Here is a 22,836-nt window from a genome sequence, read left to right on the forward strand (position 1 = left end):
CTCTGTAACATCCAAACTTCACAAGTCATTTTTTAATATTTCTTTGGGTTCTGGAATTTGCTAAGCCCATGAATTTACTCCTTAAAACATTAAAGCTGAACTGGTCCTCAGAGATCATCTCATCCAACCCACTTACTTTACAGACTGCTAAGGATACCAAGACCTATGGGAGGGATGAGCCATGCTTAGTCCCATATAGCCAGATGCTGGTGAGCTGGAGCCAGAATCAGGTTTCCAAATGTAATGGCCCTCCTCTTCCCGACACAGTTTGCTGTACCTCCTAGAGTCATGTTCTCAGAGGCTCAGCCATGCTTTCCCTTGCTCTTAGAGATCCCCAGGCCACTTTGCTCCTTCTAAGTAGCCAGCTATTTCCTTCTCTTGGTAAACAGCCAGCACTTCCAAGTAACATGACAGGGGTCCACACAGCTCTTTATGGGGACAGCCTGGTGCTGGGGCAGGATACAGACTGTAGGACACATGCTGGTGTCATCACCCAGGGACGAGGGACCCCAGCAGCAATCACTGCCAAAGCTTCACTCTCACCCTTCCAAACTCAACAAACCCACCCTCACACCTTGGGGAACACTGAGTTTTAAAGAGAACTGAGAAGACTTTTCCACTGCACTGTTCTGATTCTCATTTTACAGATAAAGAAACTGAGGCTCATTGGAGGAGGTTAGGGAACAGGCCCAAGTGCTTACAGTTATCAGAGTGTCCATTTCAGTCTCTTTGACTGCAGTGAAGTGCTTAGGATTAGATCAATAAAATGCAAACAAGAGCACTTATAAAATATGGTTGCTCTGAGGATTAGATGAGCTCATGAAGGTAAAAGTGCGAACAGAAGAGTCACCTAAGAGAAGGAAGCATCTTACTCATCTTTGCATCACCAGTGCCTGGCACATTACTGGTTATCAATGCACCTAAAAAATAATCTATGCATGGATAAATTAATAAAATGAATGAGTGACTAAAGAAATAAGCCACCTAGCAGAGGGGCCTAGGACACAAGAGGTATTCAGTAAATGCTTCTTTTCCCTCCCTCGCTCTGGAGGGTGACGGTCACATTTGCAATTTCTGGTAGGCCTCGATGAGTGTGTGTAGATGGGATGAGTGACCCTTAGCCCTTGAGGCCATGGGGAAACACATGTCTTCTTACTCATAAGCAGAGGCCAGTGCTCCAAGCTCCAGGGAGTAGTGTGCTACCTTGGCCAGGGCTCCCTCCTCTGCAGGGTAAGGGCCACCCATCCTACAAGCCAACCCGACCCAACCCTGGCCCAACTGTTCCCCAGAATCAGTATCAGGCTTGGATGCACACACCAGTGGGGGGCAGCAGCAAATCCCTCCGACAGCCAGAGATGGGGATATGGCTACCAGTGAGCTGAGGGTGTACTTGCCCAGCCAGACTCAATTTCATTCCATTCTTCCATCCTGTCTCTTTTTCTCTGTCTTCTAGAGGCTTCAAATCTCTGTTCCTGTGTCTAATGAGCAAATGAGTGTCTAGAAGAGTGTCTGGCATATAATAATAAATATTGGTGGAATGAATAAATGAGTAAGTGAAAAGGACTGAAGGAAGAGTCAGGCTGGCTAATGCGTGTCTATTTATTGGCACAGGATCCTATAGGGCCAAGACCACTCCCTCCCCACCCTCTTCCCTGTAAAAATAAACTCTGTCCTTCCCTCTCCCTGCTCCATCTGCCTTCCTGTTTAGCCCAGTGACAATCAGTTACCCCCTAAGACTTGTACCTCAAACACAGGAACTAGTATCCCCTAACATACACACTTTTCCTCTGAGCCCAGGAAACCAGGAGGCAGCAGGAAGGCTTGTAAAAGCCTTCAGGCCTCCACTAAGAGCAAGCACAGTAGGCCTGGCATGAGGGTTGACAGGAGTATTGGAAGCAGCAGCACAAGGAGACAGGGTGGGGGACAAGCCCCTGAGGAAGGGGCTGAGAGGAGCTGAGTCCACTCCCAAGTGGGCACCGAGTGAGCCTCAGGGAGAAGCGTGGGAGGCACATCACCCAGGTCCCGCATGGTCAGAGTGCATCAGGCACAGCAGGCCCCGTGGCCACCAAGCTGAGTGAGCTTGGGACAAGAGGAAGACTCCTTCCTGTAGGAGTGGGTGCCCCCACCCAGGCTGCCTCCAGGCAGGGTGACACAACAGGATGTCACAGTGAATGGTGGGGGCTCTGCTGGAGGCAGGGGCACCCCCAAAGCAGAGGCACAATGTGGTGGTTGAGGAAGGACGATTGGGACTTATGTCACCTGTGGTGTAGAGGGGCTGGACCCAGCCCAGCTGGCATGTGCCCTCTCCAAACCTTGGAGCAAAGAGCCTTGCTGGGTGAGCTGCCCCAAGGGCTGGAGACAGCCAGCCACTTTCCCCTGATCCAGGTCTACCAAACCTCACACAGCTGCCCTGGGTTCATGGGGGAGCCAACAGGGCAGCCGAAGTGCCTCAGGAAGTCCCGGGAGTTGGAGAGGGTGCCCAGCACGCGGAACCGGGCGGGGCTGTGGGGGTCGGTGACCAGCCCCTCATGAGAGCTCTCGGGTGTGCGGACTGAGCACCACACCTGTGGGCCAGGACAGACATGGAGACATATGGTGTCTAGTGCAGGCAGGGCCACAGACTTGGCTGCAGCTGAGCCATCCCAGGGATACAAACCACCACTGACCCAGCTGTTCAGCCTTTCAAGAGGCCTCAGGAATAAGGACGGTGCTCAGCCCACATCTCACCCCAACCTTTGCTATCAGCACCCAGGGAGGGAATGTGCCCTCCCTCCCAAATTCTTTGAAGGTCTTTCAAAGCTGCCCTGGACACTGGGTTGCTCAGGATGGACATGTCTGAGGGGAAGAAGCACAGCCCCCAGTGGCCGCCTGCTGTGGTGCAAAGTGCCTTGAGGAGGTGCTGTCTGGGTGCTTGCTCTGTCACTTAATTTATTCCTGGGTAGCCCTGAATGACCCACTTGGTCCTGGAGCTTTAGTTTCCTCCTCCACTGCCACCTCAGGAGTGTGGTGAGGAGCAATCCTACTCCCTGCCCCTCCCCCCACTTAAGCTAGGCAGCCCTGCCCTTTGAGATCTGCAGAAGCCTCCTGAAGAGCTGTCCTTCCTCAGGCCTCCAAATGGACTCTCAGGAGCCCTAGCCAAGAGGCTCTGGACACAGACCACTTTCTTCCCCTCATCTTCAGTCCCATTTCCCAGGCCCTTTCCTACATGCTCCACACTTGTCACGACACACCCACGAGGGGGTAGGAGAGAAAGACCCCAGGCCTCCCGGGAGGGCAATACCTGGGCAAATCCCACAAAGAAGAGCTGATGATTGGTGAGCCCCACGGCTGGCAGCTGCTGCTCCTCCCCATGCTTTCTCAGCCATGTTTTGTAAGCCTGGAGTTGAGCACAGAGGCAGCAAGTTCTTCAGGGCCTGCTCACCATGTCTACCCAGAACCATTCCACCCCTGGGGTAGGTGGGCCACTGGAGGGCCAGCTGGGCCACTCACATTGTAGGCAGCCTTGAGCCCCCCGTTGTCAGCAATGTTCTCCCCCAGTGTCTGGCGGCCGTTGAGCCTCTCCCCGTTGACCTGGTACTGGCTGTACTGCTCTTCCATGCAGGCTGTGTGATTCTGGAAGGCTGCCAGGGACTCATTCTGCCACCAAGGCCGCAGGTTTCCTTCCTTGTCATATTCTCGCCCTGAGGAGAACTAACCTGTGCACCCCATTGACAACAGCCCTCCACCAGCCCCAGGGTCCCTAGGGCCTGCTCTCAACATCCCAAGACCTCATAGGAGTCACTGGAAATTCTAGGCTGGAGGGTACAACTCCATGGGCTTCTACCTTGGTCATCAAAGGCGTGTGTCAACTCGTGGCCCATCACCACGCCAATGCCACCAAAGTTCAGGGCCCTGGTAGGTGAGAAATGCTGAGTGAGGACATAGTGGGGGGACTTCTGGACCCCACCTAGAGCCCTGAACCCAGCTCCCCCACAGGCCCAGGTCCCAGCACCCAGCTGCCCCTGCCTCAAACACACTTGGGGTGGTTGCGGGTGTAGAAGGGGGCCTGCAGGATGCCAGCAGGGAAGACGATTTCATTCTTGGTTGGAAGGTAGTAGGCATTCACTGTCTGGGGGGTCATGCTCCACCTGGGAGAGAGGAAGGGTGAGGCTGAGACTCATGACTCCTCTGAGGCCCCTGCCAGCCCAGCAGCCTTCACCTCTCTCCTGCAGGGACCTTGTGCCTCTGGTTTGGGGTCGGTCTCGCCACCCCTTTCCCTCAAGCCCTGGAAACCTCCCCCACCTCTCCTGTTGCCCCAGGTATCTAGAGCCCCCCATTCTCACTGGTCCCGGCTGGGAGGCTTGCGTAGCTGGTCAGCCATCACCTTAGCAGAGAAGTTGTACAAATTCAACATGTTCTGGAAGAAGGAATCTTCAGAGACTTCATACTGTGGAAATGGTAGGAAGTAGAAAGCAAGAGAACATGTTGGGGAAGAGAACAGTCCCAGCTTGGCCACCAATTATAACCTTTATGAGCCTCAGTTCCCTCAGCTGTAAAGTGGGAGTGAAATATCTAGGAAGTAAGAACGGCCAACACTTACAGAGCACTTAGGTTGCAGATGTACTACTGCCTGCTTTTATTCTCACAACAGCCCTTCAAGGTATGTACTAACAAGACTCCCATTTTACAGTTAAGTCGGGGTAGAAACAAGATCTGACTCAGATCCGACTACAAATCTCTCATTAACACTGCTGTCTGGCCCGCAGCCTGGCACGGAGCCAGCACTTGAGCGATGTCATTGCCTGCACTTGCTTCCGAAGGAAACCAACAAACACCTACTTCCCTCCCAGTGCTTGAGCCCAAATTACCGAGCCCAGAAAACAGAGCAGCTCACAGAGCTGCAGTTCAGCAGTGGGGAGCAGAAGTACTCACCCCATCATAAACATCATCCAGCTCTTTGGGCTCCAAGATGAAGTCCGGGAAACCAATCATATCATAGATGGAGTCTGCCTGAAGAGATCAGGTTGAGTTGCCCTCCCCAGGCTCCCTCCAGAACGGTATCCTCCATCCCTACCTCAAGATGGCGCCCCAGCCCTGGCCACGGCTCACTTTCTCCTTGGCTGCCCGGCGGGTCTTCTCATCCATCCAAACCAGCTGTCCCAGGGCCTCCTCAAAGGCAGTCCTGATCTCGCTGATCATCCCCTCTGCCTGAGAGGGAGGGAACACAAGTCAGCTTCCGCACATTCCTGCAACCTTTCTCCCCGTTCACCCTCGTGCCCACCCCTATCCTTCCCAGAACATGTGGGAGTGAGTGCCCAGACTCTTGAAATAAGGCTTGAACACCTGGGGAGGACGAGAAGGAAACACAATTTATGGAGGTAGTAGGATGGCAGGTGACCTTTTTCCTAGTTCATCAAAAATTTTAATTGAAAATAAGTTAATGAATTAATATTATAACTTAATATAGTGCACTGATTTCTTTTTTTTAATTAAAGTATCATTGATATACAACCTTATGAAGGTTTCACATGAACACTGTAGTTTCAACATTCAACCATATTAAGTCCTTCCCTCTCTTATTGCAGTCACCTTCAGAGTAGTAAGATGATATAGTCATTATTTGTCTTCTCCGTGCTGTACATATAGTGCATTGATTTCTATCTGATTATGGAAGGAAGCCTTTAATAGCAGAAAATTTGGAAAATTGAGGAGAGTTGAAAAAGAAAATAGACCACTTACAATCCCATCAGTCAGAGACAACTTCTTTTAACACAGTGTCTGTCCCTGCCCAATATACATACATAATAGGGGATGATGTTGTGCAACATATATATCTTGTAACCTACTTTTGTTTCACTTAACGATATATCATCAGTTTTAAGGCTGTCTCATAATCCATCCTAATCACAATTTTTTTACAGTCCCCTATGATTAGACATTTAAGCTTCTTTCATTTCCCCTATTATAAATCACACTGCTATAAAAATCCTTATAGATGTTTAAGCACATTTATGATCATCCCCTAATAAAAATATATATATTATTTTCCTAATTATATAGGTAACATAAACTCATTGTAGAAAATTTGGAAAACAGAGAGAACTTTAAAGGACAAAAAAAGAAACGCATAATCTCTAAAGTGATCACTGTTAATTTGTTGATGAATTTCCTTTCAGTTTTTTCCCCATATATGTACACACATACATGAACAGTGGATTTTAACTACAAGGGGTAGTGTTCAAAGAACCTTTAAGACTCACAATTTGCTTGCTTTGCCGGTCAAATGTGGCCTTCACAAAGAGGGCACCCAAAGCGAAGCCAAGGGCATCATCTGTGCTGGAGATGCAGGTCTGCCACCTTGGTATGCAGGACTGTAAGGACAAAGGGCAAGATATTCCAGAGACGGTTCTGTCCTCTGGTCTGAGGGCCTTTCTCTGGCTCAGCTCTGAACGATGAAGGCCTGGGTGCCATCTCTCCCTCGGACTCAAGGAAAATAAAGGGCAGTATGGAAAAGTGCTGGCCACTGCACTGAAACTTCTGGAGGCACGTGTGCACTACCCACTCTGTTCTCAGCACTCTCCTCCTCTTAAGTCTCTAAGATGCCTATTGGGGTCCAGAAGTTTCTTTGCTCATCTCCATACCTCAGTCTTATATCCAATCAGTCCCCATGCCAGAAACCGGGGAGTCACTGCTTCCTGGAGCTCCCTCCACCCACATTCTGTCTCTCACCAGTTTCTACTATCTCTACTTAATCATCTCCCCTGTCTACCCTCTCTGCCTTACAACACTGTCATCTCTTGCCTGGATATCGCAGTTACTCCTAACAAGACACTCTGACTCCTTTCTCATTCCCCTGCCCATGCCACTCCCCTCCATATTCCATTTAGCTGCCAGGAAGATCATCCAATACATAAATCTAACCTGGTCACTCCTCTGCTTAAAAACATCCCATGGTTTCCCCATCCCTGAGAGAACCAAGGCCAGACTTCTTCACCCAGCATTCAGGCCCCTTCAGGGATTGCCCCAGATCCTACTTGCCACCCTCAGCCTCTCAGCTGCCCTGTTCTCAAGCCTATACCAGCACACGTGCAAACCCATCACGCTCCTCCTGGCCTCTGGGAACTTGTACCTGTTCCTTCTGCCTGGAATGCCCTTCTCTCTTGCTTTCTTGGTGTACTAATTCTTCAAATGTTACCCCTTCATTGAAGCCTTTCCTGATGTCTCCCCATTCCCCCAGGAAGAACGTACTGTCTCCACCTCTGTTCTATAGTACCCAATGTGAGCATTATCACCCCAAAATGTTTATCTGTCCACTACCCCCACTTAATGTGGTATCTTAAAACTAAGAACTGCATTTATTCATCTTCTGCTTCACCATCATTATCAAAGCTGAGTGCCTATCCATACCATACAGTGGCTAGGTGCTCCCTTACATTTACTCAGTCCTCAAGACAATCCTGCAAGATATCCTGTTTTACAAACCAGTAAATGAAGAGCCAGAGGCTGTGTGAAATGCCCAAGGTTCCAGAAGCTGAGAAATGGAGTAGTTGAGATTGGAACCCAAGTTAGCTTGATTCCTAATCTTGTGCTCCATGCTGTACCATGAGGCAAATGGTGCTTGACACACAGTAGGTATGAAGTATCAGCTAGACTGGATCAGAAGCGGGGCAGAGTCAACCCACCTTCTTGGTGCCATAGAGTGTCTCCAGCAGCTTCTCTTGTGCAGACTCAAAGCGGTGGTCCAGGCTTGAGGTTGTCTTCTGCACCAGGTTCCAGATCAGGTAATTGTTCAGGATGCTGGCATCCAGACCAGAACATAAGGAAAAGACAGTTGGGGTGCCATTTCCACCCCAAACCAGCTCCAAAATGTGCAGGCAGCAGGCGTCTTAACAGGCATATGTGGGAGTTGTCCCAGAATCCCTCTTTGTTACCCTAGGACCATACCCCAACTTGTAGGAATCAGGCTAGAGCAAAGTATGAGAACAGAGATCATAAGTGGGCTCCCTGAAGCCCTGGCCTAGGGGGATAGCCTGCAGACATTTTGTTTGATATTTGGAAGGCTCAGGGCCTTGCCAAATGCTGCTCTATGTCTGGCTCTGCCTGTCACCTCTGCCTGGTCCCTATCTGGGACCTGCACAGAGCCCTGAGCCCAACCCCAACACTGGGGCTCCCTTCCAACCTTGGCGCCGTGTGGCTGATGAGCTCGGACACCTGCTGCAAGTAATCTGTCCCATACACCACCACAGGCTCAGAGTCACGCAGCTCCAATGGTGACAACGAGAAAGACAGGAACTCCAGCCAGTCCATAGAGGGTGCCAGGGCCTGTGAGCAAAAACGTCTCAAGCCTCCCTGCTTGCCCACCTGGCTTCCAGTAGACACCCACAACCCACAGTTGATATGCTGGAGCCTGGGAGGGGAGCCTTTCCATTGCCATGGCTACGTCTACTAGCTACTTGATAGCCACTTCTGCAATAATCCTTTTCCAGGCCTGAGTGCTCCTGAAACCAAGGGCCCAGTCACTTGTTATACAAGGAAAACAACTGTGTGTGATATACAGCTGGGGCACAGATACTCAAATGTTTTCATAACAGTTGATAAAATACCACTCCCCTGACACCACTGAAGGTCCCTAAATACCTTCTTTACCCAAATTTGCCATAAGCCAGCAACTAAAGGGTTGACACCTGGCACAATGAGAACCCTCTAGATGTGGATACATCATACAGTTGTTATAGATTTTTAACAAAGTCCCTCTACACATCCGCAGGCAATATGAAAGGGATGGCCCAGTGAGAGGTAGTAAAAAATGGACACCACTTTTCTTTCCAGGATAGTAACAGTGTAGCTGGGAAGCTCAGAAAAGCAAGGAAATGAGAAAAGGCCTCATTTGGAGTGGAAGGAAAAGGAGAGCATAAAGGGAAGCTGGGGAACTCACGCTGGGGTTGGCCCCTCCCAGCTGTCTCTATTTCCTGCCTGCCCCACCTGCAGCTCTGAGATGCTCATTTTGTGATAGATCTTCTCCTCATCCCGCCGCTGGTCCTGGGGCACTGTGATGTTGGCCAGTTGTATCTCCAGCTCTAGCACCTGCTGCATCTGCTCACGTGTGGAGGCTGGCTGTCCACCCAGCAGCACCCCTAGCTCCTCCATGTAGTCCAGGTAGGCGTTAAGTACCTGTCAAGGGCCCCAGTCATCCTCAGAGCCCAGCAACAAGTCCTGCCCAAAGCTGAGAGGGACCGCTCTGGCCACCCCCTCTGCTCACCATCTCTTCTCCTGACCCTCCTCACAGAAGCATTCTTGGGCAATCATGTTTCATTTCTGTCAGACTGTTTACCACTACTTGCTAGAAACATTTTTATTTCTTTGTGCACTTGTTTATCATCCATTTACAAAAGGAGAAGGTAAGTTCCAGGACCACGCTGTTCCAAGTCACAGCGGCTTGCTCGTTGCTGTATCCCGAAGGCCTGGAACAGTGCCTGGCACAGAGTAAGTGCCCTGTAAATATTTGTCCAGTGCATGGATCTTTTTCCCATACTGCTCTGCCTTCTCATTGCCTAAAGCCCTTCTAGTTTTCCCAGCCCAGCAGTGACCACGTGCCTTCACTTAACAGCTGAGTGGACCCACAGAGAATTTGGTCCACAGTAGCTTTAATTCCCTTCTACCTCCCATCCTACTAAGCCTCAAACTTGCTGCTTTCTCTGTGGCTCACCTCTGGTCTCTAAGGGGAGGAAAAGTACAGAAATGAAATCCTTAGTGACCACATGCATCAGAGTCTCTAGGGGGCTTTATATATAATGTGTCTTTCCCCTCACAGAAACTTTATAAAGTGGGCATTAGATGAGGAAACAAGTGTGAAAAGGTTACATGACTTGACTCATACCACAAACTAGCAGATGGCAGTGTCGAATGTGAGCCAGGCCTAATGACTCCAGGGCCACGGCTCCAGCACTACCTAGGCTGAGTACAAACTCATATTGCTTCAGCCCCTGCTGGCACTCGAGCTGCATGAGGTAGGGCCTGTTTGCCTCTAGCACACAGTAGGTGCTCAACAAATATGTGTTGAATGAAGGGATGAAAACCTGCAAATAGCCCCTCAGCACTTCTCAGCACCAGTTCCCTGTAGCCCTCCTCCCAGGGACCACTCCTCACTGTCTCCCTGAAGCCCCACCGTGGGCTCCCATAATTGCCAAAGGCCAGTTCCTCTTCCACTCTACCGAGAAGTTTTAGATCTCTTAATATCCATTCTGTGTACTTCAAATTTTCTCTTTTTGCCCTCCTCCACTCTTCTTTGCTGCTAGTGTTGGAAGAAGTTTGAGTACCAATCCACATCATTTCTGTTCCTAAGGGAGACAGTTAAGCTTAACCAGTCTTATTGCTCCCACACTCCTGCCCAACTCACTTACCCCTTTCTCTCCCTACCTTAACTTAAGACTTACTTTCAAGAGCCCTGCGCTACCCCTATTTATCCTATTTAAACCTTGTGTGCTACAGATTCCCCTAGATGCTGGCACAGGAGACTTCCTACTCAACAACACAGAACTCACTCAGAGTTGAATTGAGGCTTTCTACTGCCATTTCCCAAGTGTTGGGCCCTGTGGTTCTCTCCTTCATTCTCTAAATTCTCTCCTCCCCAACTCAGATAATATTAAAACCACATCTCTAAGGATCACTCCCCACTTTTGAGTTTCATTTTGAATTTCTTTTGTGATAAATGCTAACCTTGATCCACAATGTTCATGCATAATATGAATCTATATACCTGTTCAAAAGGACTTGACCCACTCTCTTCTCCTATTCCTATTCCCCTCTCTGGTCCATTAACAGGTCATCTGCCTTCTTACCTCAGAGCCCTTGCATAAGCTCTTCCCTTTGCCTGAACCCTCTCCTTCACCACAGCCTACCCTTACCCTAGGACTATGCTGGTTCCTACCACACACAGTCAGAACACCATGCTTCTAACAGTCCCAGCAGCTATACACAGGATAATTGCACTGAGCCATTTCATGTCTTCTCCCCACTTTAGACAATGGCAGTGTCTTGTTCACCACAGGCCAAGAAAAGGGCCTGGCTGGGGCATGGTTGGTGTTTGAAAATGAATAAAAGAAGGACAAATGACTCCCCTGTTTATCCTATGCCATGACAGTCTCTTATGCCAGCTCCCTCCTGCTGACCTTAATATAGAGAATTGCCTTCTTTCACTTCTCTGTTCTTCCCTTTTCTCTCACTTCTCCTAAGCCCTTGACTAGGTTTCTGAGGAGATGCCCTTCAAGCCCTTGGCTCCCTCCAGCCTCATCCTCTCTCCAGGACTGCACCCAGCTTCCACAGCTGCCTGCTGACCTCCCTATATAGATGGTGCCCGGGTCCCTCAAACTCATACATCTCCAATGAGAGGCTCCTCCTCCCTCAGTTCTGCCACATGCAGGAACTTAAGCTTACATCCTGCCTCCCAAGTAAGCACCCTAGGAGGTAGATGTATGATCCCCATTTTCAGATGAAGAAACAGCCTCAGAGAGCTTAATCAACTTGTACCAAGCTGCACAGATGGGATTAAAACCAAGATCTGACTCCAAAGTCTGCCCTTTTCCTGTGACATCTCAGTCTCTTCTTCCACAGTGTGCTCTCAGCAGGGTCCTCCTCCAAGCACTCCTGATTCCCTAAGGGTCCCACCACTCTACCATCAGCCTCAGCACACAGTCTCATTTACATCCTCCTCCTACACCTCTCTTCTAACATCCAGTCATGATTTGGGCTTGCTGATGTCTCTTGCATCCTTCCCCTCCCAACATTCCCTCTTCACTTCCTGTACTTGGGTCCTTACAGACTCAGAGCCTGGGGTACTGCAGAGATTCTTAACTCATCTCCAGGCTCCCTCTCTTGCATCTCCTTTTCACACCCTAGCCAAACTGGCTCCCCAAAGCACTGCTCACTAGGTCATTCCCTCCCTGCTGTGAAGCATGCAGTGGCTCTCTGAGGCCTGTGCAGTAAACTCTGCATGAACCCCCAGAGCCTCCATAACTAGTCTCTACTCACCTTTCCAGCCTGTCATCTGCTTTGAGCTCTACATTTTGCTGATCTGAACCTCTTCCCACCGTCCAAAGCAAAGCTTATCTTTTCCTGCTTCAACACTTTTGTTTAAATTCTTGTCTTTACACAGCATGCCCACACCACTCCTAGATTTCTACAGGGCCCAGCTTAAATGAAGTCTAATTAGGAAACCTTCTCTGGCTACCTGAGTCTCTCCTGAGTCTTAGAGACCCTCTTTTGGGCCTCGTTCTCAGCTATCCAGGCCCATCTATGCTGTCTCAGAAATCCGCCACTGCACTGGGCACACAGTAAGTGCCCATAAAATGTCTTCCTGGAGAAGTAAGAGGAAGGAAAGAAAGAAGGGAAGAAAGGAGGCAGGAAGGAAAGGGAAATAAGTGAAAGAAAGGAGGTACGGAAGCTAAGAAGGAAGGAGAAAGGGAGGGAGGGAGGGAGGAAGGAAGGAAGGAAGGAAGGAAGGAAGGAAGGAAGGAAGGAAGGAAGGAAGGAAGGAAGGAAGGGAGGGAGGGAGGGAGGGAGGGAGGGAGGGAGGGAGGGAGAGAGGGAGGGAGGGAGAGAGGGAAGGAGGGAAGTCAGCTCATTAGGCAACAGGATAGGCTCACCTTCCCCACTCAGACCCTGAACAAAGGGAAAAGTAAACAGAGATCAGCCCAGCTCAACATGGGGGTGGGGGCAGGTGTTCTGAGGGTGCTCCTTACTTTCTCATTGGCAGTCCTGTTTAGGTAGTAATCTCGAGAGGGTAGAAAGAGCCCAGACTGGTCCACCTGAAACAGTAAGGTAAGGAGGTGAGCCCTCCACACAGGCACCTGGACTCTTGTGCAGGGGGTGCTGTCCCAGCCTGCCTGTCATAGGGGTGGGGAATCTGGGCTCAGCAAAGAGGCCATGAGTCCCTCCCGACACTTCCCCAGCCCTGTACCTGGATAACATTGCTATTGGAACTTTTAGAGTCAGCACTGATGTAGACAGTGAAGAAGGGAGTGGCCCTGTAGGTCCCTGCTACTGCCTTCAGCACCTCCATGAAGTTGTCCTGGTCCCAGGGTCCGGTAATGTTCCAACCACCGATCTGAGTAGAGACCATGGTGGAACCTATGGCTCAGGACCCCCCAAAGCTTTCTGGGGCTACATCCTCTCCCAAGGCCTGTCCTATTCCCCCTACCTGCAGCCCACCCAGAGCCCCTACCTTGTCAATGAGGTCTCGTAGGGGCTGGGCTCCCAGCTCCTCAATGCGTTCCACCTGCAGGCAGGAGAGGTAGAAGCGCTGTGTCTTCCGCTCAGCTTCACTGCTGGAGTTGAAAGTGGTGTTTTCTGCGGGGTACAACACAGATCTGGATGGTAACATGCTAACTGCTGAGAGGTGTCCCGGGCCCTTACTTGGTCCCTCTCATTGCCTTCTCAAGGGCAGTCCTCCTAAAGTACACCCAGGAAGACTATTTGACACAGCAAAGCAAGGCTTCCCCTCCCCTGCCTGAGACCCTCAAAGATCTCTAAGCACTACAGACTCCCTGATGCCTACCACACCTCAACAGTGCTACAGAGTGAAGAGAGGAGTCCTTTCATTATACTCAAGAGATCTGGCCCCCTCAAACCCATCTCCACCTCTCTGAAGCCCCCTGCTCTCTGCATCCCCTACCCCAGGAGTGTTCACGGTCACCCACTTACTCATTCAGTTGTGGGCATTTGTGGAGTGCCTACTAAGTGCCAGGCTCTGTGCTGGGTGCGAGGCATGTACTTGCCACAGCACCTCCCTGACAGGCCCACTCACCAAGCAGGTGCTTCAGTACAGCCTGGTTCTGGTCCCAGAGGCTGTTGAAGGTGTTCCAGCGAGAACGCCCATCAGGCAGGGGGTTCCTCCGAATCCAGCCTCCACAGGAGAACTGGTAAAAATCCTCACAGGGGCTCACTCCACGGTCCAGGGACTCCAGGATTTTTCCAGCCACTCGAATGCAGGCCTCTGTGAGGCAGGTACTGTGGGATGGGTCTGTGGCAAGGGACATGGCCAAGGGGTAGGGGGGACTATCAGTCAGCCTGAGAGAGGCAAAAGTTTTGGGAAGCGCCATGACAACCGGTAAGTTGGAAAGGGAAAGGAAAGCTGAAAGACTCTCCCCAACCAGAGAAAATCTTAGTGGCCCTTCACCCTCCAGAACCCCCACAGCTAGGAGGTCTGGTGACAGGTGTGGGCCCACCTACCTCTGTGGTACTGAACCCCCAGAGCCACAAAGCAGCCTAGAAGCAATGCAGCCAGCAGTAGAGAGACACCTGCCAAGACCAGCTCCATCTGGGTGTGCGAGCCCAAAAACTGTCTTTTTCTCTTCTGGAATCCCACCTGGGGAACACAGGGTGGCAGCGAGTTAGCAAGTGGCAGGTGGGGATCCAAGATCAAGGAAATCCTGCCGGAGATGAGGGCATAGGCAGTTTCCAGAGCAATGGAGCAAGGATGTTGCAAGGGTTAATTTTGGGCGCAGGGGCCATGAGACAGGCTGAGTTGCGCGCTGAGCCTGTTTTGTGCAACGTCATGGCTTAGAATCGCCTCACCATAGTCCTAGCGCAGAGGCCAGAGACCAAGCGGAGGTGGGGACAGATGACTCTCCAGGGCAGCCCAGAGCTCCTGGGTGTGCCAGTCGTCGTCATGCCAGGGCTGGGGCCTGGTGAGAAAGAAAGAACCCCCTTGCCCACCTCCACGGCGTCCGGGGAGGCCCCGCCCTCTACGGGGGTCTCAGGCGCGTCTTCATCCCGCAGCGTGGCCCGTTTGTACTCCACCATCTGCCAGACAGTCGGGGGCGCCAGCCGAGGTCAGGCAGAGAGGGCTGTTGGCCCACGGCCCTGCCCCAATGCCCCTCGCTAACCGGGCCCCTCTTGCCTGCAGTGAGGGCCCCTTCCCTCCTGCCCAGCTCTCCGGCCTAGGGTGCCCCCGCCCTCCACCCTCAAGCACGCAACCCCTTCTCCCAGAGCGGGAGGCCCTGCCCAACGCCGCCTGCCCCTCTCCCTCACACCCTTCCACCTGCCCCCCTCCCCACCAAAGTCCGGGGCCCCCACTCACGTTGTCGCCGCCGCCGCCCAGCTCCTGCAGCGCGACGTTCATGGTGGAGTTGGGGCAGGCAGCCCCTCAGGGCTCCGGGCGGCTGGCCCTCGCCCGGGCCGCGGCCTCGGCCCCCGGTCCGGCCCCGCCGCCGCCAGCCATCACAGCCGCTGCCACAGCCCCTCGCTCCGCCACCGCCGCCGCCGCTTGCCCCGGCCCCCCTCCTCCGCGGCGAAGCGCCCGAGGAGGGGGTAAAGTTGGGGGGAGGAGCGCGCCCGCCTCTCCCTGCCGTCCGCCCTGCGCCCAGACCAAGCTCGGGGCCCGCCCTGCTGAGCTGAGAGTCCCCTGCCACCCCAGCCGAGCGAGCCGCCTTCCAAAAACGCCGGGGACCCTTTCTCCTCTCCATAGTCAGCGCCCCATACCAGTAACATCCTCTTGCAAACCACTCTTTGACCCAGGCCCAAACCCTGCTGATATTTCTTGGCCCAGTTCCCCAAATTGCAGGCCCTCCCCATCCCCTTTAAATACCTCTGAGAAATTATGTTCACAGGGGGAGCAACTGTCTGCACAACTCTTCAGCCCCACATACAGAGCGGCACACTGGAGTTGACCCTCATACAGGGTGTTCACACGATACACCTAACGCAGGAAGCAGCATCCCAAGGTACAGAGGCAGGCACTCAACCCAACACCGTCCATACATACGCAAAACACAGAATGTACACCCTGAACACTCACACACATAACACAAGGCACAGAGCCAACACATAAACTACAATGTTGTTCTGTAGACACACACAACACATATACAGCACACGCAGCCCATATACTCTGACTCCACTCCCACATGTTGCTTCAAGACTATGCTTTTCTACTCCCCAAGATAATTGTTGTCATCAGATCATCTCACAAAGGGAAGATTCCAGATGGTGACAAGTTGGCTGGGAAAAAAACAGCCATGCACAGATATTTAAAGAAAAGACATGCTAACACTTCTAACTTAAGGAAAGCAAACCATTCTATTTGGGAGGTTTACAAGAAAAAAAAAAAAACCTCCAAGCAATATTTAACTGAAAGGCGGTAGTGTAGCATCTATGTATCTGCCATCTGTCTTCCATATTGTTATTCCTTAATCAGGCCTGGTAGTGTGGCAGTCTGCTGCACTAAGGAGTGCCTAGTGGGGTTTTTTTTTGCCACCATTTATTAAAAAGTGCCTAATTCTCTTCCATCCTCCCCAACAGACTACACGAATTTGACCTGAGAAGGTCTGGAATGGTGGCAAATCCATAATCCATTTCTTGATTCTCACCTCAGTTTTCAGACAGCTTGCTGAAACTGTTTCTACCATGCACTGCTCTTGTGGCTAAGGAAGAGTGGGTGGAGGATGAATGGATCAGGCTGAGAAATGTTGCATTGCTTTCTTCAGTATTTTCTTTTTTTCTTTCTTTATTTTTTATTTATTTTTGGGGGTATCATTTTAAATGAACAACTTTGTGGTTACTAGATTCCCCCCATTATCAAGTCCCACCACATACCCCATTACAGTCATTGTCCATCAGTGTAATAAGATGCTATAGAATCACTAGTCTTCTCTGTGTTGTTGTACAGCCCTCCCCGTGCCCCCACCCACATTATGTGTGCTAATCATAATGCCCCTTTTTCCCCTTATTCCTCCCTTCCCACCCATCCTCCCCAGTCCCTTTCCCTTTGGTAACTGTTAGTCCATTCTTGGGTTCTGTGAGTCTGCTGCTGTTTTGTTCCTTCAGTTTTTTCTTTGTTCTTATACTCCACAGATGAGTGAAATCATTTATTTGTCTTTCTCTGCCTGGCTTATTTCACCGAGCATAATACCCTCTTAGCTCCATCCATGTTGTTGCAAATTGTAGGATTTGTTTTCTTCTTATGGCTGAATAATATTCCATTGTGTATATGTACCACATCTTCTTTATCCATTCATCTACTGACGGACACTTAGGTTGCTTCCATTTCTTGGCTATTGTAAATAGGGCTGCTATAAACATAGGGGTGCATGTGTCTGTTTCAAACCGGACTCCTGCATTCTTAGGGTCAATTCCTAGAAGTGGAATTCCTGGGTCAAATGGTATTTGTATTTTGAGTTTTTTGAGGAACCTCCATACTGCTTTCCACAATGGTTGAACTAATTTACATTCCTACCAGCAATGTAGGAGGGTTCCCTTTTCTCCACATCCTCTCCAACGTTTGTTGTTGTTTGTCTTTTGGATGTTTGTCTTTTGGATGTTAATTCCATCACACCATCCTAACTGGTGTGAGGTGATATCTCATTGTGGTTTTAATTTGGATTTCTTTGATCTTTTCATGTGCCTGTTGGCCATCTGAATTTCTTCTTTGGAGAAGTGTCTGTTTAGATCCTCTGCCCATTTTTCAGTTGGATTATTGCTTTTTGTTTGTTGAGGTGCATGAGTTCTTTGTATATTTTGGATGTCAACCCCTTATCAGATATGTCATTTATGAATATATTCTCCCATACTGTAGGATGCCTTTTTGTTCTACTAATGGTGCCCTTTGCTGTACAGAAGCTTTTTAGTTTGATATAGTCCCACTTGTTCATTTTTGCTTTTATTTTCTTACCCGTGGAGATATGTTCATGAAGAAGTTGCTCATGTTTATGTCCAAGAGAGTTTTGCCTATGTTTTTTCCTAAGAGTTTTATGGTTTCATGACTCACATTCAGGTCTTTGATCCATTTTGAATTTACTTTTATATATGGGGTAAGACAATGATCCAGTTCCATTCTCTTACATGTAGCTGTCCAGTTTTGCCGACACCGGCTGTTGAAGAGGCTGTCATTTCCCCATTGTATATCTATGGATCCTTTATTGTATATTAATTGACCATATATGTTTGGATTAATATCTGTTTCTTCAATATTTTCCACCTCAAAAGTGCATGTTCTCAAATAGGAGACAACACAGGGTCATAGTTAGGATGAAAGATTCTGGATTCTAACTCAATTCCCTCACTTGTAAAGTTGAAATAAAAATAGTACCCATGACTAATCTATTTTATAATTTGAAGTTTGTACCTCTTTATCCCCTTTCACTTATTTCACCCATTTCTACCCCACCCCCCACCATGGCAACCACCAGGAAGTACAACATAAGGAAGATAGCCAGTAATATTGTAATTTCTTTGTATGTTTCTTATTGTGGTAAGCATTTAGTAATGTATATAATTGTTGAATTACTACATTGTACATCTTAAACAAATATAATACTGTACATAAACTGTATTTCAATAAAAAGAAAGAAGAATAGTACCTATTTCAAAGCATGCTTGTGAGAATTAAATGAAACAATAATTGTAAGTGCTTAGGACAGTGTCCAGCACATAATCGGCATTCAATGTGTCCGCTGCTATTATTATTATTATTATTTTTATTTTTAATCCTATAGGTAGAAATAAGCCTGGAGGAAGTAAAGGGAGCCTGAAGGAAGCCTGCTCTATATTCCAGATGGCAGAGTAGGCAGATGGGTTCTAGGTTAGTGAGGGATTCCCTGAGCAAGGAACTTTCACATCCAGCCCTACTAGGATCTGCAGCAACAAGGCCTTGGGATATCCACATGGGACAAGTCGCTGGAATGTTCCTGTTCACTTTGATAGCAATGTGCCATCACAGCACTCATCTCTTCTTTCCCCTGCAAAGCTGGATGAAGGGAAACATGGCAGCAGAGTCAGTTTTGTCTTATGGGAAATTCCATCATGACATGGTCAAGAGAGTGTAACCAAAGCTACTGTATAAGGACTTCCTGGCAACAGGCTCATTAAAAATAGTCCCATGGCTGCTACAATGTTGTGTTGGAAATAGCAAACTTATCCAGCACTTCAGTGTGCCAGCTGTTTGTTCTAGGTGCTTTACATCTATGTACTCAGTTACCCTCATGGCACTTAGGAAGCCATTTTACAGATGAGGAACCCGAGGTATAGAGAGGCCAAGAGTCACACAGCCACTAAGTAGCAGAGCAGGGATTCAAATACAGCCAGTATGGCTCCTTTCTGGAGAGCAGTTTGGCAATATGAATCAAAAAGGGGATATAATTCCTCCCAACATTAGTTGCTAGTCTTCTGCCACATACTCTCTGGAAGAGTAAGGGGAAACATCAGTTTTTAAGACAGGCAGGCCTAGTCTCAAATCTGAGCTCAATTTTTTATTAGCTTTATGATCTTTATCAAGTTACTTGAAAGGTCTGATCCTTAGTTTTCTTCATCTGTAAAATGGGAACAATCATTTCAGAGAATTTCTGTGAGAATTAAATGCAGTTGCATATGAAAATGCCTGGTACCTAGTTTCACAGCAGTCTCAGTTTCACTAATCTTGGTCTAAATGGACATTTCCTTTCCATGCCTCTTTCATAGCCCAGATCATTTACTAGGGTCATAACTATTTCTGACTACATGTTAAATATCCTAGTATAAGAGGCTTGGAGGCTGCTCCATTCTATAATTCTGTTTTCCTTCCTCAGTGTTTATCACCTCTGACTCTTTTTACTCTCTCATTCTATTATTCTTCTGTCTCTTGTCTCATCTTTTCCTACAGGAGTAATTTTTCTTTTGGTTGTTTTTATTCCCCCCTCACCTGATGATGAATCAAGAGGGAATGGACAATGGTTTATGTGTTAAATTTACAAGGGCAATGTAGTCATGAAGATAACAAGAAACATTAATGTCCAATGTTGACAAAGATAGGGAATATGGGCACTCACATATTGCTAGTGGCTTATAAATTAATACAATCTTTTGGTGAATCAAAAGGTATGTGTATATACTCTTTGACCCAGAAGGTCTAATTTTAGGAAATTGTTGCAGGAAATAATCATTTTCCATAGGGTGTTTGTATCAATTAGCTTTTGCTGCATAACCAACCTCCCTTGCAAACTTCATAGATTAAAATAGCAAAACATTTTTTAGCTGTGGGTTGGCTGAGTGTTTCCTCAGGTCTGGGTCAGCTCAGCAGGAGCTGAATGGTCTAGCTGAATGGCCTCACTTACATGTCTGGACCTCAGCTCGAATGACTGGGTTCTCTGTCTCCATACAGTCTCTATTCCTCCAGTAGAGTAGCCCAGGCTTCTACATATATGGTGTAGGATTCCAAGCAACAAAAAATGGGGCAAGACCCCAGTATATAACCACTTTACAAGCTCTGTTTGCATCACATTTGCTAATGTCTCTATGGGGTACAAGTCAGATGGTCAAGTCCAGATTCAGGGATGAAGATATAGACTTTACTTCTTGATTGAGGAGCTACAAAATATTGACAGCTGCAACATTTGTCCATCACAGCACTGTCTGTAATCACAACAACAACAAAGGGTGTTGGTAGTAGTGGAATTCAATGCCTGAGTAGAGGACTTGCAATGCAACATCCATACAATGCATCATCTACAAATTGTGGAAAAGAAGAGTAATGCTATGGGAAGTGTTCTTAAATAGAGTTAAGTGGAAGAGAAAAAGGACTACAAAATCTGTTTGTGAAGCAAAAAAATATAAAAGCACAAGTCAAAATTGGAAGGACATGGAACAAAATGTTAATATGAGTATATCTAATGATGAGATTATTTTTAACTTCTTCCTTATGCTTTTGTGTATAATAATAGCTAACAATCTATTGCCCAGAACTTACCTAAGCACTTTATAAAGGTTAACTTATTCAGTCCTTTCAATGACCAAGTAAGATAGGGTTTACCAGTATCCTTGTCCACATTTTACAGATAAGGAACCTAAGACACAGGGAAAATTAATAACATCCCCAAAGTTACACATCAGGTAGAAGGCAGATCCTTGATTTGAATCTAAACTCCATGCTTTTAACTACTATTCTCCTAAGTCAATCGATTTGTCTGGGGCCAGAGTGTGATGTTTGGTAAGTGGGCTATATCATAGGTTTGAAACTTATAAAAAAATTAAAACCTTTCTATATAAAAGCAATATACTCCAGAAGTATATAGAGAAAAAAATAAAATTCATTCTGCTGGAGTTCCAGTATCTTCCTCAGAGATAACCATTATTAGCAATTTGCTATGTATCCTCCTAGATCTTTCTTTTATATGCATATTATATACTATGTGTGTGCACATGTGTATGCATATATGTGTGTATACTTCCTTCACATATGTGAAATCATACTATACATTTGTTATTTGGTGACATTTTGGTAGGTCTTAGAGATCTCATCATGTCAATCCACACAGATCTACCTCATTCTTTTTGTGATTTATCAACCTCTGCTAAATAGAATGAGTCCCAGAAATACCCTCATGGTGTGGGCTACCTTCAAGCGGACAGGGTGAGAGCAAAGGGCCCCCAGAGAGAGTTTAAGAAAGGAGAAACATGGTCATGAGAAATGTAAAAAGATGAGTCAAATATATTTCTAACAGGGTATATTTGTTTCCTAGGATTGCTATAACTAAGTACCACAAATTGTGTGGCTTAAGACAACAGACCCTTATTCTCCCACAGTTCTAAAGGCAAAAAGTCCAAAATCAAGATATTGGCAGAGCCATACTCCCTTGGATGGCTCTAGGGAAAAATACTTCTTCGCTTTTTCCAGTTGCTTGTGGCTTCCAGCAATCCTTGTTATTTGGCTTATAGCTGCCTCATTCCTATCTGCTTCCTCACATGGCCTCTGTCCCTGTGTTTATGTGTCTTGTGCATCTGTCCTAATCGTATAAAGACACTGGTTACTGGATTTAGGGTCCACTTTAATCCAGTATGACCTCATTTGATTTAGCTAATAACACCTTACATTATGAGGTTCCAGGTAGACATGAATTTTAGGGAGGATAAAAGTGCCATTATATTCAATTGTCAAAAGGCATATTATCCTGTTTGAACTTATGGACCAAGTCCACTAGGTTTTAAGGGATTTTCAACTGAGAAATTCAATGCACTGTCACAAAATTCCAAAGAAACATTATTTCATTTTAGCTGTGAACATGAATCTTCATCTCATAGGCCAAAATGCAGAACATCAGAATTTTACGCAGAGGATCATAATTTAAAGAAGTTCCCCACGATTTTACACATAGTGAAGCTTATAGATCTCTATATTTCACAATTTTGTACTTAGGCCTTTTGCTTTAATCATGATCCAGCATGCACAGCAGAGATGGGACTAAGGTTATTTAAGAAGGAGCTAACCAAATGAATTCCAAGTTGTATAGTTATTCCTCCAAATTCCCTCATTCTGGGGGGAGAAAGAATTGTTTCAATTCCCCACTACTACTCTCATCTCATCCTTGGCAAGAACCTTCATGGCCCCATTAGCACTTTGGGGCATGTGGTATTACCTCCTGAGACAACCCGTTTCACCACAGGGCAACAGTTTCATCTACAAAACTGTCCTTAAGGTAGGTTTTATCATCTCTATGCTTCAGATTAAAACAAGAAGTCTCAGAGAGGTATGCATAATATACAAATACATGAGATTGGAAGGATATGTATCAAGGTTTTGTGAGATTTCCCATATTTTCCTAAAATGTTTCGAATACAATGAATAAACTTTCAAAAACTGCAATTATGGGGCCTTCAGCTCAAGGTCACACAAACGGTGGCAGAGCCAGGACCGGAACCCATTCCTGGCCAACCTCCAGTAGGAGTGTAACTTTCTGGACTCTCTTTCAGTGATCCTGAGCGCCAACCTCTCTTGTTTCAGATTCCAGGGCTCCTCTCAGTCCAGCTGGGGCTCCATGTCCAGTTTTGGCCCATCCCAGAGACTAGTAGGACACCGCAGAAGAGGGTTGGTAAGGATGAACCGCAAGTCTGGTG

At 47.8% G+C, this 22,836-nt stretch overlaps 1 protein-coding gene across 6 annotated transcripts in view; it reads right to left on the minus strand.

Moving 5' to 3' along the window:
* Positions 1-1,575: 1,575 nt before the first annotated feature.
* The window catches only part of ECE2 (endothelin converting enzyme 2), a 31,633-nt gene continuing 10,372 nt past the window's right edge, over positions 1,576-22,836 (minus strand). Inside the window, exons 1-19 of one of the 6 annotated variants that reach the window (XM_017657401.3) lie at positions 15,563-16,051; positions 14,551-14,660; positions 14,206-14,341; positions 13,781-13,996; positions 13,199-13,323; positions 12,935-13,081; positions 12,717-12,782; positions 8,962-9,150; positions 8,159-8,301; positions 7,662-7,776; positions 6,240-6,350; positions 5,089-5,187; positions 4,912-4,989; positions 4,323-4,426; positions 4,017-4,127; positions 3,824-3,891; positions 3,490-3,680; positions 3,281-3,376; positions 1,576-2,564 (exon numbers count right to left, since the gene is read on the minus strand). In XM_017657401.3, coding sequence (XP_017512890.1) covers positions 2,388-2,564; positions 3,281-3,376; positions 3,490-3,680; positions 3,824-3,891; positions 4,017-4,127; positions 4,323-4,426; positions 4,912-4,989; positions 5,089-5,187; positions 6,240-6,350; positions 7,662-7,776; positions 8,159-8,301; positions 8,962-9,150; positions 12,717-12,782; positions 12,935-13,081; positions 13,199-13,323; positions 13,781-13,996; positions 14,206-14,341; positions 14,551-14,646 — 2,268 coding nt within the window. In that variant the 5' untranslated portion in view covers positions 14,647-14,660; positions 15,563-16,051 and the 3' untranslated portion in view covers positions 1,576-2,387. Of the gene's footprint in view, positions 2,565-3,280; positions 3,377-3,489; positions 3,681-3,823; positions 3,892-4,016; positions 4,128-4,322; positions 4,427-4,911; positions 4,990-5,088; positions 5,188-6,239; positions 6,351-7,661; positions 7,777-8,158; positions 8,302-8,961; positions 9,151-12,716; positions 12,783-12,934; positions 13,082-13,198; positions 13,324-13,780; positions 13,997-14,205; positions 14,342-14,550; positions 14,779-15,055; positions 15,523-15,562; positions 16,052-22,836 lie in introns of those variants that run through there. The other 5 variants (XM_017657400.3, XM_017657399.3, XM_017657398.3 and 2 more) reach the window with 5 other exon arrangements.

This window comes from Manis javanica, chromosome 3, assembly GCF_040802235.1.
Source record: "Manis javanica isolate MJ-LG chromosome 3, MJ_LKY, whole genome shotgun sequence".
Classification (NCBI taxonomy): domain Eukaryota; kingdom Metazoa; phylum Chordata; class Mammalia; order Pholidota; family Manidae; genus Manis; species Manis javanica.